At 41.2% G+C, this 17498-nt stretch overlaps 1 protein-coding gene across 1 annotated transcript in view; it reads left to right on the top strand.

Moving 5' to 3' along the window:
* Nucleotides 1–16932, top strand: part of LOC129695437 (dynein axonemal heavy chain 6-like) — a 283604-nt gene extending 266672 nt beyond the window's left edge. Inside the window, 4 exon segments of the mRNA XM_055632390.1 lie at nucleotides 6342–6414; nucleotides 10053–10204; nucleotides 11818–12040; nucleotides 16242–16932. Coding sequence (XP_055488365.1) covers nucleotides 6342–6414; nucleotides 10053–10204; nucleotides 11818–12040; nucleotides 16242–16345 — 552 coding nt within the window. The 3' untranslated portion in view covers nucleotides 16346–16932.
* Nucleotides 16933–17498: the final 566 nt, after the last annotated feature.

Genomic DNA, 17498 nt, shown 5'->3' on the forward strand with positions numbered 1-17498 from the left:
TGGTAATTTCAGTTCTCCATTATTAAACAATTTTATTAAACAGTAATAAACCATTACCAATAAATCTCAAAATTTACTTATATTTTATCCACGGTATTTCACTGCCAAAAAATGACAGTCATTAATTTAAGTGAAGAGACAAAATAGTCTCTTAATTAATAGATGAGTTTGGTTCAGTTAAATATAATAGAAAGATTAAACGAGAACTTACCGTTTGAAGTTTGATCTTTATTTTATGAGAAGTTGAAGTGAGAGACTACGTGAAGAACCCGCCAGCCCGCATGCGCGCCAATCTTCAAAGGAACTGTATGAAACCACAGACCACTTGCACCAACTTAAACTATAGAAAGATTGATAACGCTTGACTTACCGAATGATCTTTATGGGATTCAGGGTTGGGAATGGAGGGCAGTCCTTGCCGAACACTTACTCTCACCTAGTCCCATCTACCAGCACTCAGACCATAACCCTCCATTCCTTTCCTGTCCATATACCTATCCAATTTATTTTTAAATTATAAAATCGAACCAGCCTCCACCACTTCCACTGGAAGCTCATTCCACACAGCCACCACTCTCTTGAGTAAAGAAGTTCCCCCTCATGTTACCCATAAACTTATGTCCCTTAATTCACAAATCAGACATCCAGACATGTTCAACAAAATTTTATAACTTCTGAAAGTGCGCTTATCTGAGCCTCCTGCTGTTGCAAGAAGATGATCAAAGGGGAAATCCATTCTATTGGCTGCTAACGAGCCAGCCACCCCCCCTCTGGTAGAGTGAGACTTGAAATTATTTGAATTCACTCCCACTTTTAGATTCTTACACTCTGTCCATATTGAAATTGTCTACACCAACAATTTCTTGTGAAACTATTAAATAACTATGAAGAAACTATCCTTCATCTCACAGGCACTTAGTAATCTCAGTGTACCTTTTTACAGCACCAATCTCCTATCTGGTGGGTATGCTGTCAAACTTGTACCCAACCATGCCCGATTTGCTTTATGAGTTAACTCCCATTCTGTCAGATATGAGTGAGAGATCCAGGCAGCGATTGTGTAAAGACTGTGCTCTTTGTGCTGAAATCAGTTGTCATAAGCATAACTAACTTAAAAGATACTGCTTCAGCATTAGGAATACAGTTGATGATAATCCGCATAATAATATATACTGTTACGTATTACACACTACTTTGTATCTAGGCTTTAGAGTGTTCATATAAAAGACCCATCCATAACCTTAGTCAACAGTGGGTGAATAACCAATCATTTATTGTCCCACTTATAGTACTAGATACAATGACAAAGCAGCACGAGCAGTATCAATTGCGCTATAACATAGTCGTGTCTCTTAACCCCAAACTGATAGAAGCCACAAACCTCTTCTACCTTTGTTTAAAAGAGACATGTGTCTCTTCACAAAACTTCCATACCACCATGCAGTGATAGATGCACGAGACATAGGCTGAACCGCTCATGTCTTCGAGCAATTATAGGAGCTTTCAGCAGACATATTTACAACGGAAGCCCTGGTTTAGTAGGCCAATTTGGCACTACTATAATCATGTTGCCTCATCTTGAATTATCGTAGGAGGCATCTACTGATAAAACCCCTGAGTCCTATCTGTGGGTAGGGTGCGAGTCAAAACCCCTAAATATGTAATAGATAATGCCAGATCCAGAATGGACTTCCTGAATGAATAACAAAACCTAGAAATTGTAGGAGAGCCTTGGTTGCTGAAACAGCTAACTCTGGGACACCTGATCTCCTTCCTACAATAATCATGTCGTCTATAAACTCCATAACAAAATGCCCTTTATATCTGAGTAGGGCAGCATTCACTCTCGTGTATTGATATGGAAAAGAATGCTTCTTCAAGATCAATTGAGGCCCTAAATCCTCTGTAATCAGCAGCATTGCTGAATGACAATTATCCATCTTAAACTGGTTAAACCAAGTACATGATCAGACTAGCTAAATCCTAGACTGATTTGGCATCCTCCACTTCCTTCAACTTTGAGAAAATATTAGAAATATACCCCTCTTGGGCAGACTGCTCATCCTTTGTGAGATGTCTCTGTTTCAACTTGGATAGCCATAGATTCCTCTTTTAACCATAAGTACGGAAATCTTGGCTTCTCCACCGCGGAGGAAATAATCAGCCAGAAACTGAGTCTTGTAACCGTTTACGATTTGTAAAATGGAAAAATTGGAGGTTATCTGTCCCCACCTGTTTGTTGAACCGTCTCACCTATCTCCGACTTGACTATCGACAGCACCTGTCATGCGACTGATGATAAACATTTGCATACCTCAACCGCCTCCACCTCATTGTCGCTTTGCTGTCCATGACGAGACAGACGGTGACTGTAGATGTGATCAAGGCAGTTTCTGAGAAAGCACTTGCTATAAATACCACCAAGGCTGCCAATATAATAATAGACAAAAGGTGATTATCACCCCCGCCACCAAGATGCAGCAATCGCTGAGACTGACACCACCACAAATGGCCTCAGATGGATGACTAATAGTCAACTGATCCTAGACTTGCTCTGTCCCCTTGCTCAGGCATCATGGCCAGCTGGGGACGATACTGAATATGTGGAGAGCGCTGCATCCATGTTGAGCGCTGAAACCTGCGATTAAAAAGCCCTCTGTCTTGGTTAATTGTGTAGGCCTGGTGCTCCAACCAGCCTCAGTGTAGCGGTATCTGCCACTCAATTGGTACAGATGATATGTATGCAGGTAAACGGGAGTCTTACCCACAAAGGGTGCATTTACCGCACCCACCGCATCCTTGAAATTCTCTTGTGAGTCTTAACTTACTAGCCCAAGTCTTTTCCCAAAAGATATTAGCAGACTGCACATGCTAACCTAGCACAAAACTAGCATAAATTGGGTTGACCTCAGGCCTATACCCTCCTAACACAATTGAGTTTAGGCTGCGCATAACACAAAAGTGCTAAGACGTCTACTGAAATTCAGACAACTGAATTCCCTCTACTGACCTTGCAAAGCCGAATCCTTCTCTTAGGATCTCTGACTTTCTGGGGGTTAAAGCCTTTTGACTTTGGTTTGCCCTTCATATAGCCTCAACTGGTAGCATTAACCTACGAACCTCCAGTGTCTGGCAGAATCAGAACATACATAGTATCCAGCAGTGTCCTGCATGATCTTTTCAATCAACTGATGAAAAGTCAAATAACCAATGCTACTTGCCAGTTTTATCTCTAACAATTCTCCTATCCCCGAAGGGATGGTAAATTTAGTCACAAGTGCCAGCAGATCCCTTATGGCGCTTTTGCTTTTATTATTTATATATATATATATATTTTTTTTTAAAAACTTTTTACAACCTGAACCTGCAAGTCAGGTAAAAAATGCTACATGCCCGATTGGCCTTTTGCTAGTTAGTTACCTATCCCCAGAGGATGGCAAATGATGTTCCAGCGAGCTGGCAAGTCTTTAGCCAATCTGAAAGAATAAGCATGTGTTGAGGGAATCCTCAAACTACCTCACTCTACTGAGCAGCCTGATAACCTCAATCATAGATGTTGAGCCAGTGCTTCCCTGGCCAATATGATCTAATGGACGGCTAGTTTCAAATTGGTCTACCTTGAACCAGGTCAGACAAGCTGTTCCTTCTTGGAACTTACAGAGATTGCTGTGCAAGGCACCCTGCCAGTGTCTCTGCATCAACCTGCTCTTCTCCAGAGGTAGTGAAGAGTATTAGACAGACTATGCTGCCAGTTTTTCCAAACCCGGGTCGACAGGGGACAGAGCTTTTACAGGGGTTAGTAAGGGGACCTTACCTGCCAGCGTCTCCAAGCCCAGGTCGACCTCCTTGTTGGAGCTTCAGCGAAGTTCCTTTTCAGGCCATGTCTGGCCACATCTTCAGCCCCACACTTGCCAAACAATGGAGACGGCATTAATGTTAAATTACATGTAAACTACTGTGATTTTTGACCTACTGCGATGCCAAATATATCTTTCCTTGAAGGAGTCCCATCAATCTTGAATTATTTATATTTAGAAAAAAATAATATTCAAAAGTTTATTATTTGTTGGCTTCAAGGATCAGGGTAAAAATTACACACAGCTTGCTCCTTTCATTTTGCCATCTCTCCGCAGAGTCATTAAACAGAGACTCAATTGACATCTCAGGTGGCTATAAAGAATCTTACAGCACTGCAGCAAAATCTGACGGTCCTCTCACTGTTTGGTGGGAATTGCTTTGTGCAAATTCATTGGAGAAATCCCTACAATTCAAATACATTTAATTGGCTGTAAAGTATTTTGAAAGAACTATGAAAGGGGTAGACATAAGGAACCGCAGATACTTAAAAAAACCCAACACAAGGTGCTGGAGTAATTGAATAGGTCAAGGCAGCATCTCTAGAGGACAAGGATAGTTGATAATTCTGGTTGTGACCCTTCTTCAGACTGAAATATGTTATATAAATGTTATCTATTCGTCATCTATTTCATTTAAAGCAGTTGCCCTCTATGGCATTTCCTATTCCATTCCAGCTTTTTCCCCCCAGATTTTTCCCCCAGATTCCCCCAGATGGAAGCACAGAGTGCTCCTGGATTGCAACTTTGTAAGGAAGTTTGATGTAAGCCTGGCAGCAACGATTTAACAGTGAAAATATTTTTAAAGTTGGCTTTTTTAAACCTATAACTATCAATAACTTGTGAAATATAACATCAAGTCTGAAGGAAACTTGATAAGGGCAACAACGGGAAAAAGCTGAGTAACGTTGTAAATTTTTTTAGCGCTACCATGCACCGTTTTGGCATAGATCCGATCACAATCACAGACACACACATAAATAGAAACAAGACAAGGCTTTTAATAATATACTAGACCAACTGCAGACCCGTTGGGTCTGTTCCCCGAACGTGCGGTTGAGAGGGGGGAGGGGAAGGAGGGGGGGAGAGGGGGGGGGGAGAGCGAGGGGGGAGGTGTGGAGAGGGAGGGGGGGGGGGGGGGAGAAGGAGGGGGGGAGGGAGGGAGGGAGGGAGGGAGAGGGGAGGAGGGGGGACAGGGAGGGGGGATGGTGTGGAGAGAGGGGGGGGGGCATGGAAGGGGAGAGGTGTGGGGAAGGGAGAGGAGAGGTGGGGGAAGGGAGGGTGAGAGGTGGGAGAGGGGGAGGCGGGGGGGGGAGAGGGAGGAGGGAGAGAGGGAAGGGGGACAGGGAGGGGGGACAGGGGGACAGAGAGGGGGGCATGGAAGGGGAGAGGTGGGGGGGGGAGGGGAGAGGTGGGGGGGGAAGGGAGGGTGAGAGGTGGGAGAGGGGGAGGGGGGGGTGAGAGGTGGGAGGGGGTGAGAGGGTTATGGGATGGGGGAGGGGAGGGGAAAGGGGGGGAGGGGAGAAGGGGGGGAGGGGGAGGGGGGGAAGGGAGCAGGGGGGGAAGAAGGGGATGGGGGGGGGGGGGTTGGGGTTGTTACCAAACTGAACTCACTGTGGAATGAATCCATTAACGGAGCCACTCTGCTGCTGGATTCGGTTGTCCCTGCCTTCCCTCTGGAAGCCTCGGGGGGGGGGGGGGGGGGGGGGGGGGGGGGGGGGGGTGGTGGCTTGGACAGAGGACGGCAAAAAGCAGCGGGGGGGAACAGCTGATCTTTGGCTTAAGCCAGCGTGATAGACACACACACACACACCCCCTCCTCCTAGCAGAGAAGGTCCAAAAGCATTAAGTACTAACTCAAAACAAAAGCAGAAAATGCAGGAAGAACTCAGCATCTCGCTACATCATAGAAACAGAAACATAGAAAATAGGTGCAGGAGTAGGCTATTTGGCCCTTCGAGCCTGCACCGCCATTCAATATGATCATGGCTGTGGAAAAAGAGACATTATTGCTCTGTGGCCCTTCAGCAAAACTGGGAAAGAGAGAGATGCAAGTTACTTTTCAGAAGGCGGAAGGTTGGGGAGGGATGTATTGAGTAAATGGAGTGTCTATAATAAAATTAATCAAAATGTCTTGATGGGGATGTTAAATTATGCATGTTAATGATAAGGTGGTAGTATTTGCACAGCAGGCTTGGTAACCTCCATAAAGGTAACTCACCTGTCTGCACTGGAAGCAAGGATTAGACCAAGTTACATAAAATGAAATAAAGAGTGATGATAAATAAATTTGATTTTCCTCTCCAGGGTAGAAAAATGCCTTTATGTTAAATGAAATAAAAAGAGCTGCAGTTTAAAATTGGAAACATCAATTGTCTTTATTAATTACAGTAATTTTATATGTGCAGCTTAATGATTTAATGTGAATTGCAATTTAATAGATTAAAGCAATTTCTTCATAAGCATATCCTTCTTTATTGTTTTTAGACTTGGATCAAAATTGGTGTACCGAAGTCCTTCTGGATTTCAGGATTCTTCTTCCCTCAGGGATTTTTGACAGGTACAACAGTTTCTGAAAACATTTTACTTAAATTATTTTGCAATAATCTTGATGTTTATTAGTCTGTGGCCTCTCACAGTCATAGTTCATAGTTATTTGATCTCAGGGTGATTTAAAGTAAGGGTATTTGCAGAAAGATTTTGAATTAAAGAATGAGTTATGATGAGTAATTTAAATTTAGAATGAAAAAATATTGAGTGCAGGCATTACTGATTTATTAAGAACATATAAAGATGTAATACAGCCTGCCCTCAAATCTGCAAGACAAAGAATAATTAAATTGGATATCACCCATTATTTATTTAAATACTGTTGGAATTTTCAGAGCCATATTGTGCTGTTGGAAGTGCAACAGATCTAAACTCATCAGGTAGCTCAAAGCAATTTTTATTCAGTCAGATGACTCCACCAAGGTAACAAATACAATATATACAGTATATGATTAGAATTTAAGCCAAAAAAAAACAACCTTCCATTAATTGTGTATGCTTTGTGTCTTGGGAGCCCTAGGCCTACACTTTTTTAAGATTTTAATTCCGAACCAGGTTGACATCTCCAATTCGTGCTGTAGCTACTTTCTGACCTCTACAAATGATACGGTAATGCCTTGAGAGATGTTTAAATTCTTTAAAAGCTTTCCTGCCTTTTTGTTTATATCTGAAAGAGAGGGTTCGATTTAGCTCATAGGACTAAAGGAATCAAGGGATATGGGGAAAAAGCAGGAACGGGGTACTGATTTTGGATGATCAGCCATGATCATATTGAATGCAGGTGTTGGCTCAAAGGACCGAATGGCCTACTCCTACAGCCATGTTTCTATGTTTCTATGAAATAAAATATTGTTAAGTATTTCTATCCAAATACGTTAAAATTTACACCCAAGATTTATCATTTTAGTATTGATTGCTTTCCGAATGTGCATCTAAAATTATGTCCCTCGATTATTACTCTTTAAATTTCATTATTGGTAAATTATCAGGCCAATCCATTCATGGAACATAATGTTTCCCAGCACAGCACGTTTTGAGAATTTAAATATGCTTCTCCAGAAATCAATGGTTTTCACTGGAATACCTTTACATAGTTAGCTGCAGGAATTTTATATGATGGCTTCATTTATACAAGGTGTATTTGCTTAAGTGTTTTTTTCCTGATGTTGTAAAGTTCTATCTCTAATTGTACTGCAATTAGTGGATAGTCTGACATGATTTATCCATCTTCATATGCATATTCACAATAGAAGTGCTTTTCATTTTTAAAAATTATAATCTGCGTGTGTATCTTACAACGCAATGGTATGAACATTGAACTCCAATTTCAAGTAATACCCTCCTACCTAATCTCTCTTCTCCCTGCACCCTCCCCTTTCCACCACAATGCGCACTAATTTCTTTCCCCACTCTTATCACCCAGCCCTTCTCCCCCACATCATGTGCTCATCTCCCATCTCCGTTTCCCGTATCCCATCCACTTTCTCCTTCCACCTATAACCCTTCCTCTGGCTTTACATTTCAATCCACCTCGTTTTTCCTTATATGACATCCTTTTCACCTCTAGCCTTTATCATTTTATCCATTGGACAAACACTCCCCCCTCACCTCGATCCATCAATCCTTTCCCATTTTCTCTCCCCTTCTCAAATCAGTGAAGAAGGGTCCCCACCCAAAATGCCATCTACCCATTCCCTCCACAGATGCCTGACCCACCAGCACTTTGTTTTATGCTTAAGATTCCTGCATCTGCAGTTTCATCTATCACCTCTTTATCATAGATTTTCTATTTGCATTTCAATCCCTGTGAAAATAAACCCAAAGTTTTGGTTTACATTTTTAGTTATCTTGCTAACCTACATCGCTACTATTAATATAAAACAAGAAAATGCTGGGACTACAATTCTTCATTATTTTTAGTGTTGTGTGTTTTTGCACTTTTATAATGCTATTGCTCTTCTGCTTCTTTTAAATCTTGATTTTCAAATGTTATTTAATAAAGATATGATGCCTCATTCTTATCTGTGTTAAGTTCATTTGTTAATTTTCTGCTTATTCTTCAAATTGTTATTAAAGTCTTGTAATTTGGTCTAGCCCTCAGTATTGAGTGCCCATTCTAATGTTATTAAATCCACCCATCATAAGTTTTAGAGTATTGCACAAAATGCACTCCAATCTTAGAATTAGATTCCTTTATTGTCATTCAGACCTTTCAGTCTGAACGAAATTATGTTGCCTGCAGTCATACACAGAATCAATAGTAACAAAACATACAATAAACACAAATTAAACATCCACCACAGTGAGTTCACCAAGCACATCCTCACTGTGATGGAGGCAAAGTCTTAGTCTCCGTCTCTTCCCTCCTTGTTCTCCCTCTGCGCTGAGGTGATTGATCCAGGCTGAAGATGCCGTCCTCCAGTCCAGCGGACCTCCGCGGTGATGTCGCCGCCGCCGAAAGTCGGAACGCCACCCCAGCTCCGGGTCCCGCAGTCCCCGCTCCGGGCCGCCGCCCCAGCTCCGGGTCCCGCAGTCGCCACTCCAGGTCCCGCAGTCTCCGCTCTGGGCCACCACCCCAGCTCCGGGCAGCCACCCCAGCTCCAGGCCGCTGCCCCAGCTCCAGTTCCCGCAGTCTCATCTCCGAGCCCCGCTGCATCAGCTCCAGGCCGCCGCCGAAAGCCAGAAAGCCGCACCAGCAAGTCGGGCCACCGCTGCCTTAGCCCCGAAGATGGCCAGCCTCTCGTTGGTAAGTCCTGACTGGCTCTGCCTCTGGAGCCTCAGGGTCGGTCGCAGGGTGGAGTGCGCCAGCTCCGCCATTAGGCCTCAGCGCAGACGGAGGCAGAGAAGGGGGATATGACATGAAAAAGTCGCATTCCCCCAAAGGAAGAGGCAGAGAACATGTTTCACCCCCTCAACACAACCCAACAAACTAAAACTCAACCAAAACAAGACAAAAAAAAACAACAGAAAAAAGTAAAGACAGACAGACTGCAGGCGAGCCGCAGCTGTTAACAGCGCCGCCACTTCCGGAATCTTCTTTCCTAATTCACATTTGCTATGTACTGCTGGTCATTGGCATGGAAAGGTATCTTTTTCTGCAATCTTTTCCAAGGTCAGTTTCTCAAGCCTGAGATAACTTGGTTGTTATGTGAAAACATTATATTTTACGTGGGCACTTCTGATATAACATAGTCTAAAAAAATAGCTCTTCTCTCACCTCCTTTCAAAGAACCACCTCAATTTATCTTGACTTCCAGTTACTTCAATAAGAATAGATTAAAAGCTAGCAAATGATGTTGTGCAGTAATTGGATATATATAAATTTCAGAAGTGAGGAAATTCAAAAATTTCCATGAGTGAAAACTGAAAGCATCATTAAACGGGTAGATACAGAGGTAAAATAAAATTACTTTAGGCATTTGATAGCCATCGCATTTGGAAGGGAAATCTTATATGCAGGCATATTATTTCTATACCTGATAGGTTAGAAATCTTGGCTTTAATCATTCGCTTCATACCCCACAAAGACAAATTAAATCTCTACTTGCTGTAAGAAGAGCTAAGATCTTTTAAGAAGTGATAAACCAAACAAGTTACATGTCTCATCCAACTCCTTCTCCCAATTGTTACAGCTTTTTTTTTTTTCAGGAACACTTCAGAACCATGCTAGGAAATATAACCTACCCATTGATGAACTTAGCTTTCGTTACAACATCATTCCTATTTATCGGGATGCAGTGGAAGTCGCAGAAGCTTCCCGAAATTTAAAATATGGAGAGATTCTTCAAATGGATGTTATGGTAATTTCAACATTTCAATTAAAAAATATTCCAACACTATAATATGTTTAATATTATTTGTCTATTTTCAGAGGATCTGGGCATTGCTGGTAAAACCAGCATTAATTGCCCATCTATAATGTCAGAGAAGGTGGTGGTGCACCCCTCCTTTATCCAATGCTGTTTTTGTGGTGAAGATGCATCTCCAAAGCCATTGGGAATGTTGAGGAACGAACACCATTTTTTATTCCCTCATTAAGATTGTGTGTTATATAACAGAAGCCAGGTGTGTCCATATGCCTATTGCCCTTGCCCTTCGTAGTGTAAAGGTTACATGTTTAGGAGGTGCTTTCAGAGTAGTTTGGCTGAATAACCAGGATGCTTATCACTCCATCTCTCGCCATCATTTTGGGAAATCTGACCACCTGGCTGTGCTCCTTCTTCCTGCGTATGAGGAGCACAGCCCCAGTGGTGAGGACTGCACAGAGAATGATTTCAGGCATGGCAAACTGGGCAATGTTCAAGGACGGGTGGCACAGTGGCGCAGCGGTAGTGTTACTGCATTACAGTGCCAGAGACCCGGGTTCGATCCTGATTACGGGGCTATCTCTGTGGCATTTAGATGTCAGTCCCTGTGACCCCACCATTCAATATGGTCAGCCCAGGCCACCAGTGGAAACATCTCAACATCTGCTCTGTTATGTCCCTTAAGGCTCATATATGTTTCAAAAAGTTCACCCCTCAAGAGTTAGCTGAGTGAATCTCTTCTGGACTGAGGCCAATTCTAATACATCACATCACAAATAAGGGAACCAAAGAAGCCAAGAACAAAATAAAATGGGGGCCTGAGTAGGCCAGCAGGTACTTCAGGCCTACTCCACCATTCATTATGATCATGGTTGATGAATGCTTGCCTCAACTCCTCTTCTGTACCAGTTCCCAGTCATTTCCAGCAGATGCAATCAACAGAAATGTATGCAATAATAATGATCTGAAATTGTCAAATTCTCTGTTGAGTCTAAAAGAACAAATCTGAGAGGGTGTTTTTGGAATATCTAGCTACATTAGAACAGTGTTGGAGGTTAAGCAGAGAGGTGTCAGAGAGGGAGTGAAACGGAGAATTAAAACCATTGGAAACAGGATGGGATCACATTCATGGATTGAACAGAAGCATCGTGCTATCCAATCAGCATCAGGCCTTCCCCAAAAAAGAGAAAACTTAAGAAGGGGGAAGTCAGTACTGTACAATTCCACAAAATACAATTTCTGTTTCAGGGTTATTTGGTAACCTGAAGGAAGCATAATTGCAGGCACTGCCTCTCCTGTGGTTGCACAGGAAGGTGCTGTGTGAAGGGAACTGGATATAGATCCAATGACAAATAGACCTAAATGTCAGGGATGGACTCCTAATAGAAGAAAAGACAGGAATAAATCTATTGATTTACACATAGTCTACGGTAAAAGATTGGGAAGATATCCCCAAATCTATAAATCCAATTTGTAAATTAAATGCACAAATCAGTTAAAAATACCCAATTTTGTGGCAAAACATCATAATTAAGTTAAAAGTAAATCTTGTATTTTAAAATGATGTTCAATCTGTTATCTGCATCTCTATTTTCTCTTTCCATTAGCTACCTTCCCCCAAAGATGGGGTCATAGTCCATGGAATGTTCATGGATGCTTTTCGCTGGGATGATAAACAAATGGTGATAGAAGATTCCTTTCCCAAGGTGATGAATTCTGTTTTGCCGGTTATACACTTTGAGCCTGTACAGAATTATGAACCAAGTCCATTACTGTACCAGGCACCGCTTTACAAGACAGCCACCAGAGCAGGAACTCTCTCAACAACAGGTAATGTACTCAAATTATTGCAGTTTGAATTTGGTGTCAGTTGTATATTTCATACCTAATTGCATAGTGGGTCAGTTCCTAAGTCTTCTACCTCTAAGGCATGTCTAAAACCAATCCAATAGCTCTTCTCCGGAAATTGTATTGGGGAAATATCAACCTACTGCACAGTGACTTCAAACCCTTTAAAACATTGATACCACGCTTGTTGGTTTGTTAAGCTGCCTCTGTCTTTGAAATCATTGCTTGCATGCACATTATTTAAAATGCACTAATGTGTGTTGATTATGACTGCATGCTTTATGGAAAATCACTATGGAAAATCAACAGGAAAAGAAAAAATGACTACATTTTGTTGAATATTACAGCATGCATAATCTAAATTCTCCATAATTGGAAATGTAAAAATGTATTCTTCCTTCCAACACTAGTTGCTATGTATAAAGTCATGTCCATCATAAATGCCATGCATTGCAGATTGTATAACACAGGTATCCATGCAGCATGGAGTTTGAAACATCAATCTGATATTTCTTAATCAGAAATAAGCACGACACAACAATATCACAAATGAAGAAGTAGGGCTGTATCATACAAATATAAGTAATTAACCTGAAAGAAAACTATCAATAAACTACCCCAAAGGTTTAACAATTGCATTTCCCCTCCAAATAACAATACCAAGATCATAAGATCATGTGATAGGAGCATAAGTGATCATAACTGATATTCCGCCACAGACCATGGCTGATCTATCTCTCCCTTCTAATCCCATTCTCCTGCCTTCTCCCGAACAAGGTGAGAAGAACACAAATGGCTAAATAAAATATGAAATTAGTTTGTTGGCATTTTTGCTTATGTTAATATTTATAACAAGGTCCAATGTTAAATGTAAATGGTTATTGTTATTAGCAATATTCTCTATGTAGTAATATGAAATTATGAAATTTTGTTTAAGGAAGGGAAGCCTTTTTTAAGCCTGAGATTCATTTTGGAGTTCTTGGCAAAAGTTTATCCTAATTATCAAACAGGACTTTCCTGGGCTTTATAACATGTGGGGTTATGTCACCTTCGCAAGAGCACTACCTAAACTCAGTGACCCAATAGATATGGTAGCTTGGTTAGTTGGACTATGTATAAATAGATGATCTGGAACCCATAATAATCAGTATTTTTAAAGTGTTAATCTGCCTCCTACATTTTTGGCTGGAAAAGATATGGTTTCAGGGAGAGATGGGTCAAGTGAGGTGGGATTGGCCAAAGGTTGTTGAACCACTTGATCAATATCTCAATGCAAGCAATTCCCAGCTGCTATGCTTCATAGAAACATGGAAATGCATTTCGTTGTCTCTGTACTGTACACTGACAATGACAATTAACATTGAATCTGAATTTGAATCTGAAAATATATGCAGGAGGAGGCCATTTTGCCCTTCGACCCTGCACCGCCATTCATTGTGACCATGGCTGATCATCCATAATCAGTAACCCGTGCCTGCCTGCTCCCCATATTCCTTGATTCCTCCAGCCCCTAGAGCTCTATCTAACTCTCTTTTCGTTTTCATCCAGTGAATTGGCCTCTGCTACATTCTGTGGCAGAGAATTCCACAAATTCACAACTCTGGGTGAATTTATTTTAAATTTATCTCAGTTTTAAATGGCCTCCCCTTTATTCTTGGACTGTGGCCCCTGGTTCTGGACTCCCCCCATCATTGGGAACATTTTTCCTGCATCTAGCTCATCCCTTTTATCATTTTATACGTTTCTATAAGATCCCCTCTCATCACTTCTTAGCATTTGAGTAATTAGTTGGTAGGTCAAGCAACTTTAATCAGCTTGAATATTTTCTGAACCATCTACTTTTCTTTAAATTATCTATTATCAGTACAAGAATAGCAGGGTGTTCAATAATTTACCTTTTTCTCCTGCCATATTCTACATCTTCCTGGGTTTTCCATGTTTTCTCTCTCTGTTATTTTACTTTAGAAAAAAACTGGTGGCACAGTGACAGCACAGTGGCAGAGCGGTAGAGCTGCTGCCTTAAACTCCTGTCCCACAGTACGAGTTCATTCCAAGAGCTCTCCCGGGTTTGCCCTGATTCGAACTGGGAGATTTACGGTAATGGCCACTCGTCGGTACTCGGGGCTCTCGTGGGCATTTTTCAACATGTTGAAAAATCTTCACGAGTCTTCCCGTGCTTACCTGCCATTAGCGATTCTTCCCGAGTGCCTGCTGTTAGCGTTACAAGCCGCTAAGAGACCTCCCCGAGCTCTGACGTGCTCGCTACATTAATTCTCCGTCCTTACCCCAAGTTTGATTTTTTTTTAAACTCGGGAGAGCTCTTGGAATGAACTCATACCGTGGGACAGGACTATTACAGTGCCAGAGACCTGGATTCAATCCTGACTATGAATGCTGTCCAAAAGGAGCGTATATTTTCTCTGTGGCCGCGTGGGTTTTCTCCGGGTGCACCACTTTCCTCTCAAACTCCAAAGACGTACAGATTTGTGGGTTAATTGGCTTTGGTAAAATCGTAAGTTGGCCCTAATGTGTGGAGGATAGTATCAGTGTACAAGGTGATCGCTGGTCTGCACAGACTCGGTGGGGTGAAGAGCATGTTTCTGCTCAGTACCTCCAAAGTCTAAAGTCTAAAATCATTAAAATAATGCCCTCTGTCAGCCTGTTATAACTTTTATTCTCTTATCTCTGCCATTGTTGCTTTGGGGTCTTGCAGGATTATTATTTCTGCCTTTAAATCATCAACAGGCCAACCTAAACGTTTCTTTTGTTTTTCCTCCTTCAGACCTATTTAACCTTAACATTTAGAGGTCTAAGTGAAGTCAAATAGCCCAGCCATCCCAAGTAGCTCTGATGTACCCCTCCTAAGTACTCTTTACTGATTTACTTTTCTTGGAAATAGGTGATGATGCAACCCTGGAATTATCAATCCAAATCTATTTGACATGAGTCTTAGTATAAAAACTGAGTTTTTACAATATTTTATATTTTTTTAGATTTTTGAGCATTCTCAGCAATTTCCTCAGATAATAGATATTTCATACCCTTTGCCATAAATGGTTTCAGTTATTGTCTAATTTCTGTTGACAGATTGAAAACTGTTGGTGGCTTGTAGCTGTTTCAGTTGATTGCGCTGTGGCAAAATTGCAGTGTCATGTTTTAGGATTTTAGTGTCTAACTCAACCAAGTGGGACCCATTGGGCCCTGTTCCCCCAATGCAATATTCCATCACTCACTCCTTCCCCCAATGCAACCTATTCCACCTCTCACCCATGCAGGCACAACTCATTTCCCCTCATCCTCCACCACTACCTCCCCCTCGTCTTCACACTCCCCCTTCTATCCCTCTCCTCTTCCCCTCCCCCACTCTTTTGCTCACCTTTCTCTCCCTCTCCTTTCCCCTACCATCAGTCACTCTCTCTCCCCTCCCTACCTCCTCCTCTCCCTCTATCTCCCTACTCCCCACTCCTCACCTCCCCTATCCCATTCCCCCACTAAACACAATGGCATTAAACAACAATCCTCCCTTCCCCCATTCCATCCCTCTGCGTACAGCAATGTAACACATCTCTATTTGCATTGGGAGTTCTGTCTCCCCTCCCCCATTCCATCCCTCTCCTTACAACAATATAACAAATCTCTCACTGGATTTCTGTCATTTGGTAACATTGTAACAGGCAGGGCAAGTTTTAAAGTGAAAAGTTGATTTTTTTAAAGTTTAAAATACAACATAAATCTGAGTGGAATGCTGCTGTGTTTTTTTTTAATATGAAATGTTTTTTTAATGTAAATGAGATCCCATTGTGATATCATTGTGGAGTGGGACTGCTGACGGGAAGTTTATGTAAATTAGATCCCCCTGTGACATCCTAGCTGCTAACTGCCAGTGCATGTTCAAGGGAGTTTTCTCAAACTGGATTTTGTAAAGTTTAAAATGTGAATAACTTGTAAAATATGTCATAAATCTGAACAAAACTTTGTACACCACACACCAGGACATTGGTGAGTAAGGTGGGCCAAATATTGTAGCGCTATCGTGTACCGTTTTGGCATAGTTCTGGGAGCACAGCTCGACAGACACAAAGACAGACATAATAACAAACATGATGTGAGTATTAGTAACATATAGATTATCATTATAAGAAAGCATACATTTCTCATACATATCTGTTTTGTGTGATTGCAGGTCACTCTACGAATTTTGTTGTAACTGTCCTATTGCCATCAAAAAAAGACAGTGACTATTGGATCTCAAAAGGATCCGCTTTGCTTTGTCAGCTGAGTGACTGAATCTGTGACATTTTGCAGATCAGGTTGTGTGTTTCTAACATATTTTTAACTATGTAAATAACTTTGGAATATGGCAAATTTGGAAAAATTACAAAACAATAAGATAATAGGGTAGAATTTTCATTGTGATTTGAACTGCATTATAATTTTGGATAGATTCTTAAATGCCTTCCATCTTATTTTACAGTTACTCTTTTACTCTGTGCCTATTTGAGTATTCATTTGTGATGGGTTTTCTTTTAGTTATATCATTATAGTGTTCCTTTGAGAACTAATTTCAGCTTATCTAAACTCTTAAATTGCATTGCTATAAAGATAAGCCATATCTCTTCATATTGATAATCTGTGCCAACATTTATTGGATAAAATATAGATAAACTGATTATTAATGTAATTTCAATATATTTCTTATAATTAAATACATTTGGTTTTCTGAATTTGTTAATTATATAATTGTTTGAAATCATTATTTATTTCCAGTTAGTTATTGTTCTGTTACCAAAGTATGTAATGGTAATTATCTTCCCTCTTTACAATTCATTTCATGATTCACAATAAAATTTGAAGATGATCCAGGTGGACTATTTTGAATGTCTCGCTGATGGAGCAATTTCTTTATCATTTTTATCATGACATATGTCTTCTGGAAAGCTGTTGAAAGCTGGAAAGCCACCTTGCAGGCTGTCACCCACAATTTTTAACTTGTCTCAGTGTGCTTTCACATTCCTAAAATTAGGTTGCTGTGTGAGAATCCCAAGATCCTTCATCCATTCACCTGCTACTGTATGCTTATAATGAAATCAATGAATATGAATGATGGGGAGATGCCACTTTAGGGTATTGCGGATGAAGGCATTTGACCCTAGCCGTAACAATGTATTATGCATTAAATGTCCTGCACCCATAATAACGTGCTTGCAGCTGGAGACATCAAACAATGAGAAAACACCACCAGGTAAGAGGGATTCATCTGGTTATCAGAGGTGAGTATCTATTAAGGATAGACACAAATGCTAGTGTAGCTTAGCAAATCAGGCAGCATCTCTGGAGGACATGGATAGATGACATTTTGGGTTGTGCTCTTTCTTCAGACTGTGTATTGGGGAGAGAAAGCTAGAATAAAGATTGGAATGGGTCAGAGCCAGACGAGTGA

This window comes from Leucoraja erinacea, chromosome 3 (genome assembly GCF_028641065.1).
Source record: "Leucoraja erinacea ecotype New England chromosome 3, Leri_hhj_1, whole genome shotgun sequence".
NCBI classification, from domain to species: Eukaryota; Metazoa; Chordata; class Chondrichthyes; order Rajiformes; family Rajidae; genus Leucoraja; species Leucoraja erinaceus.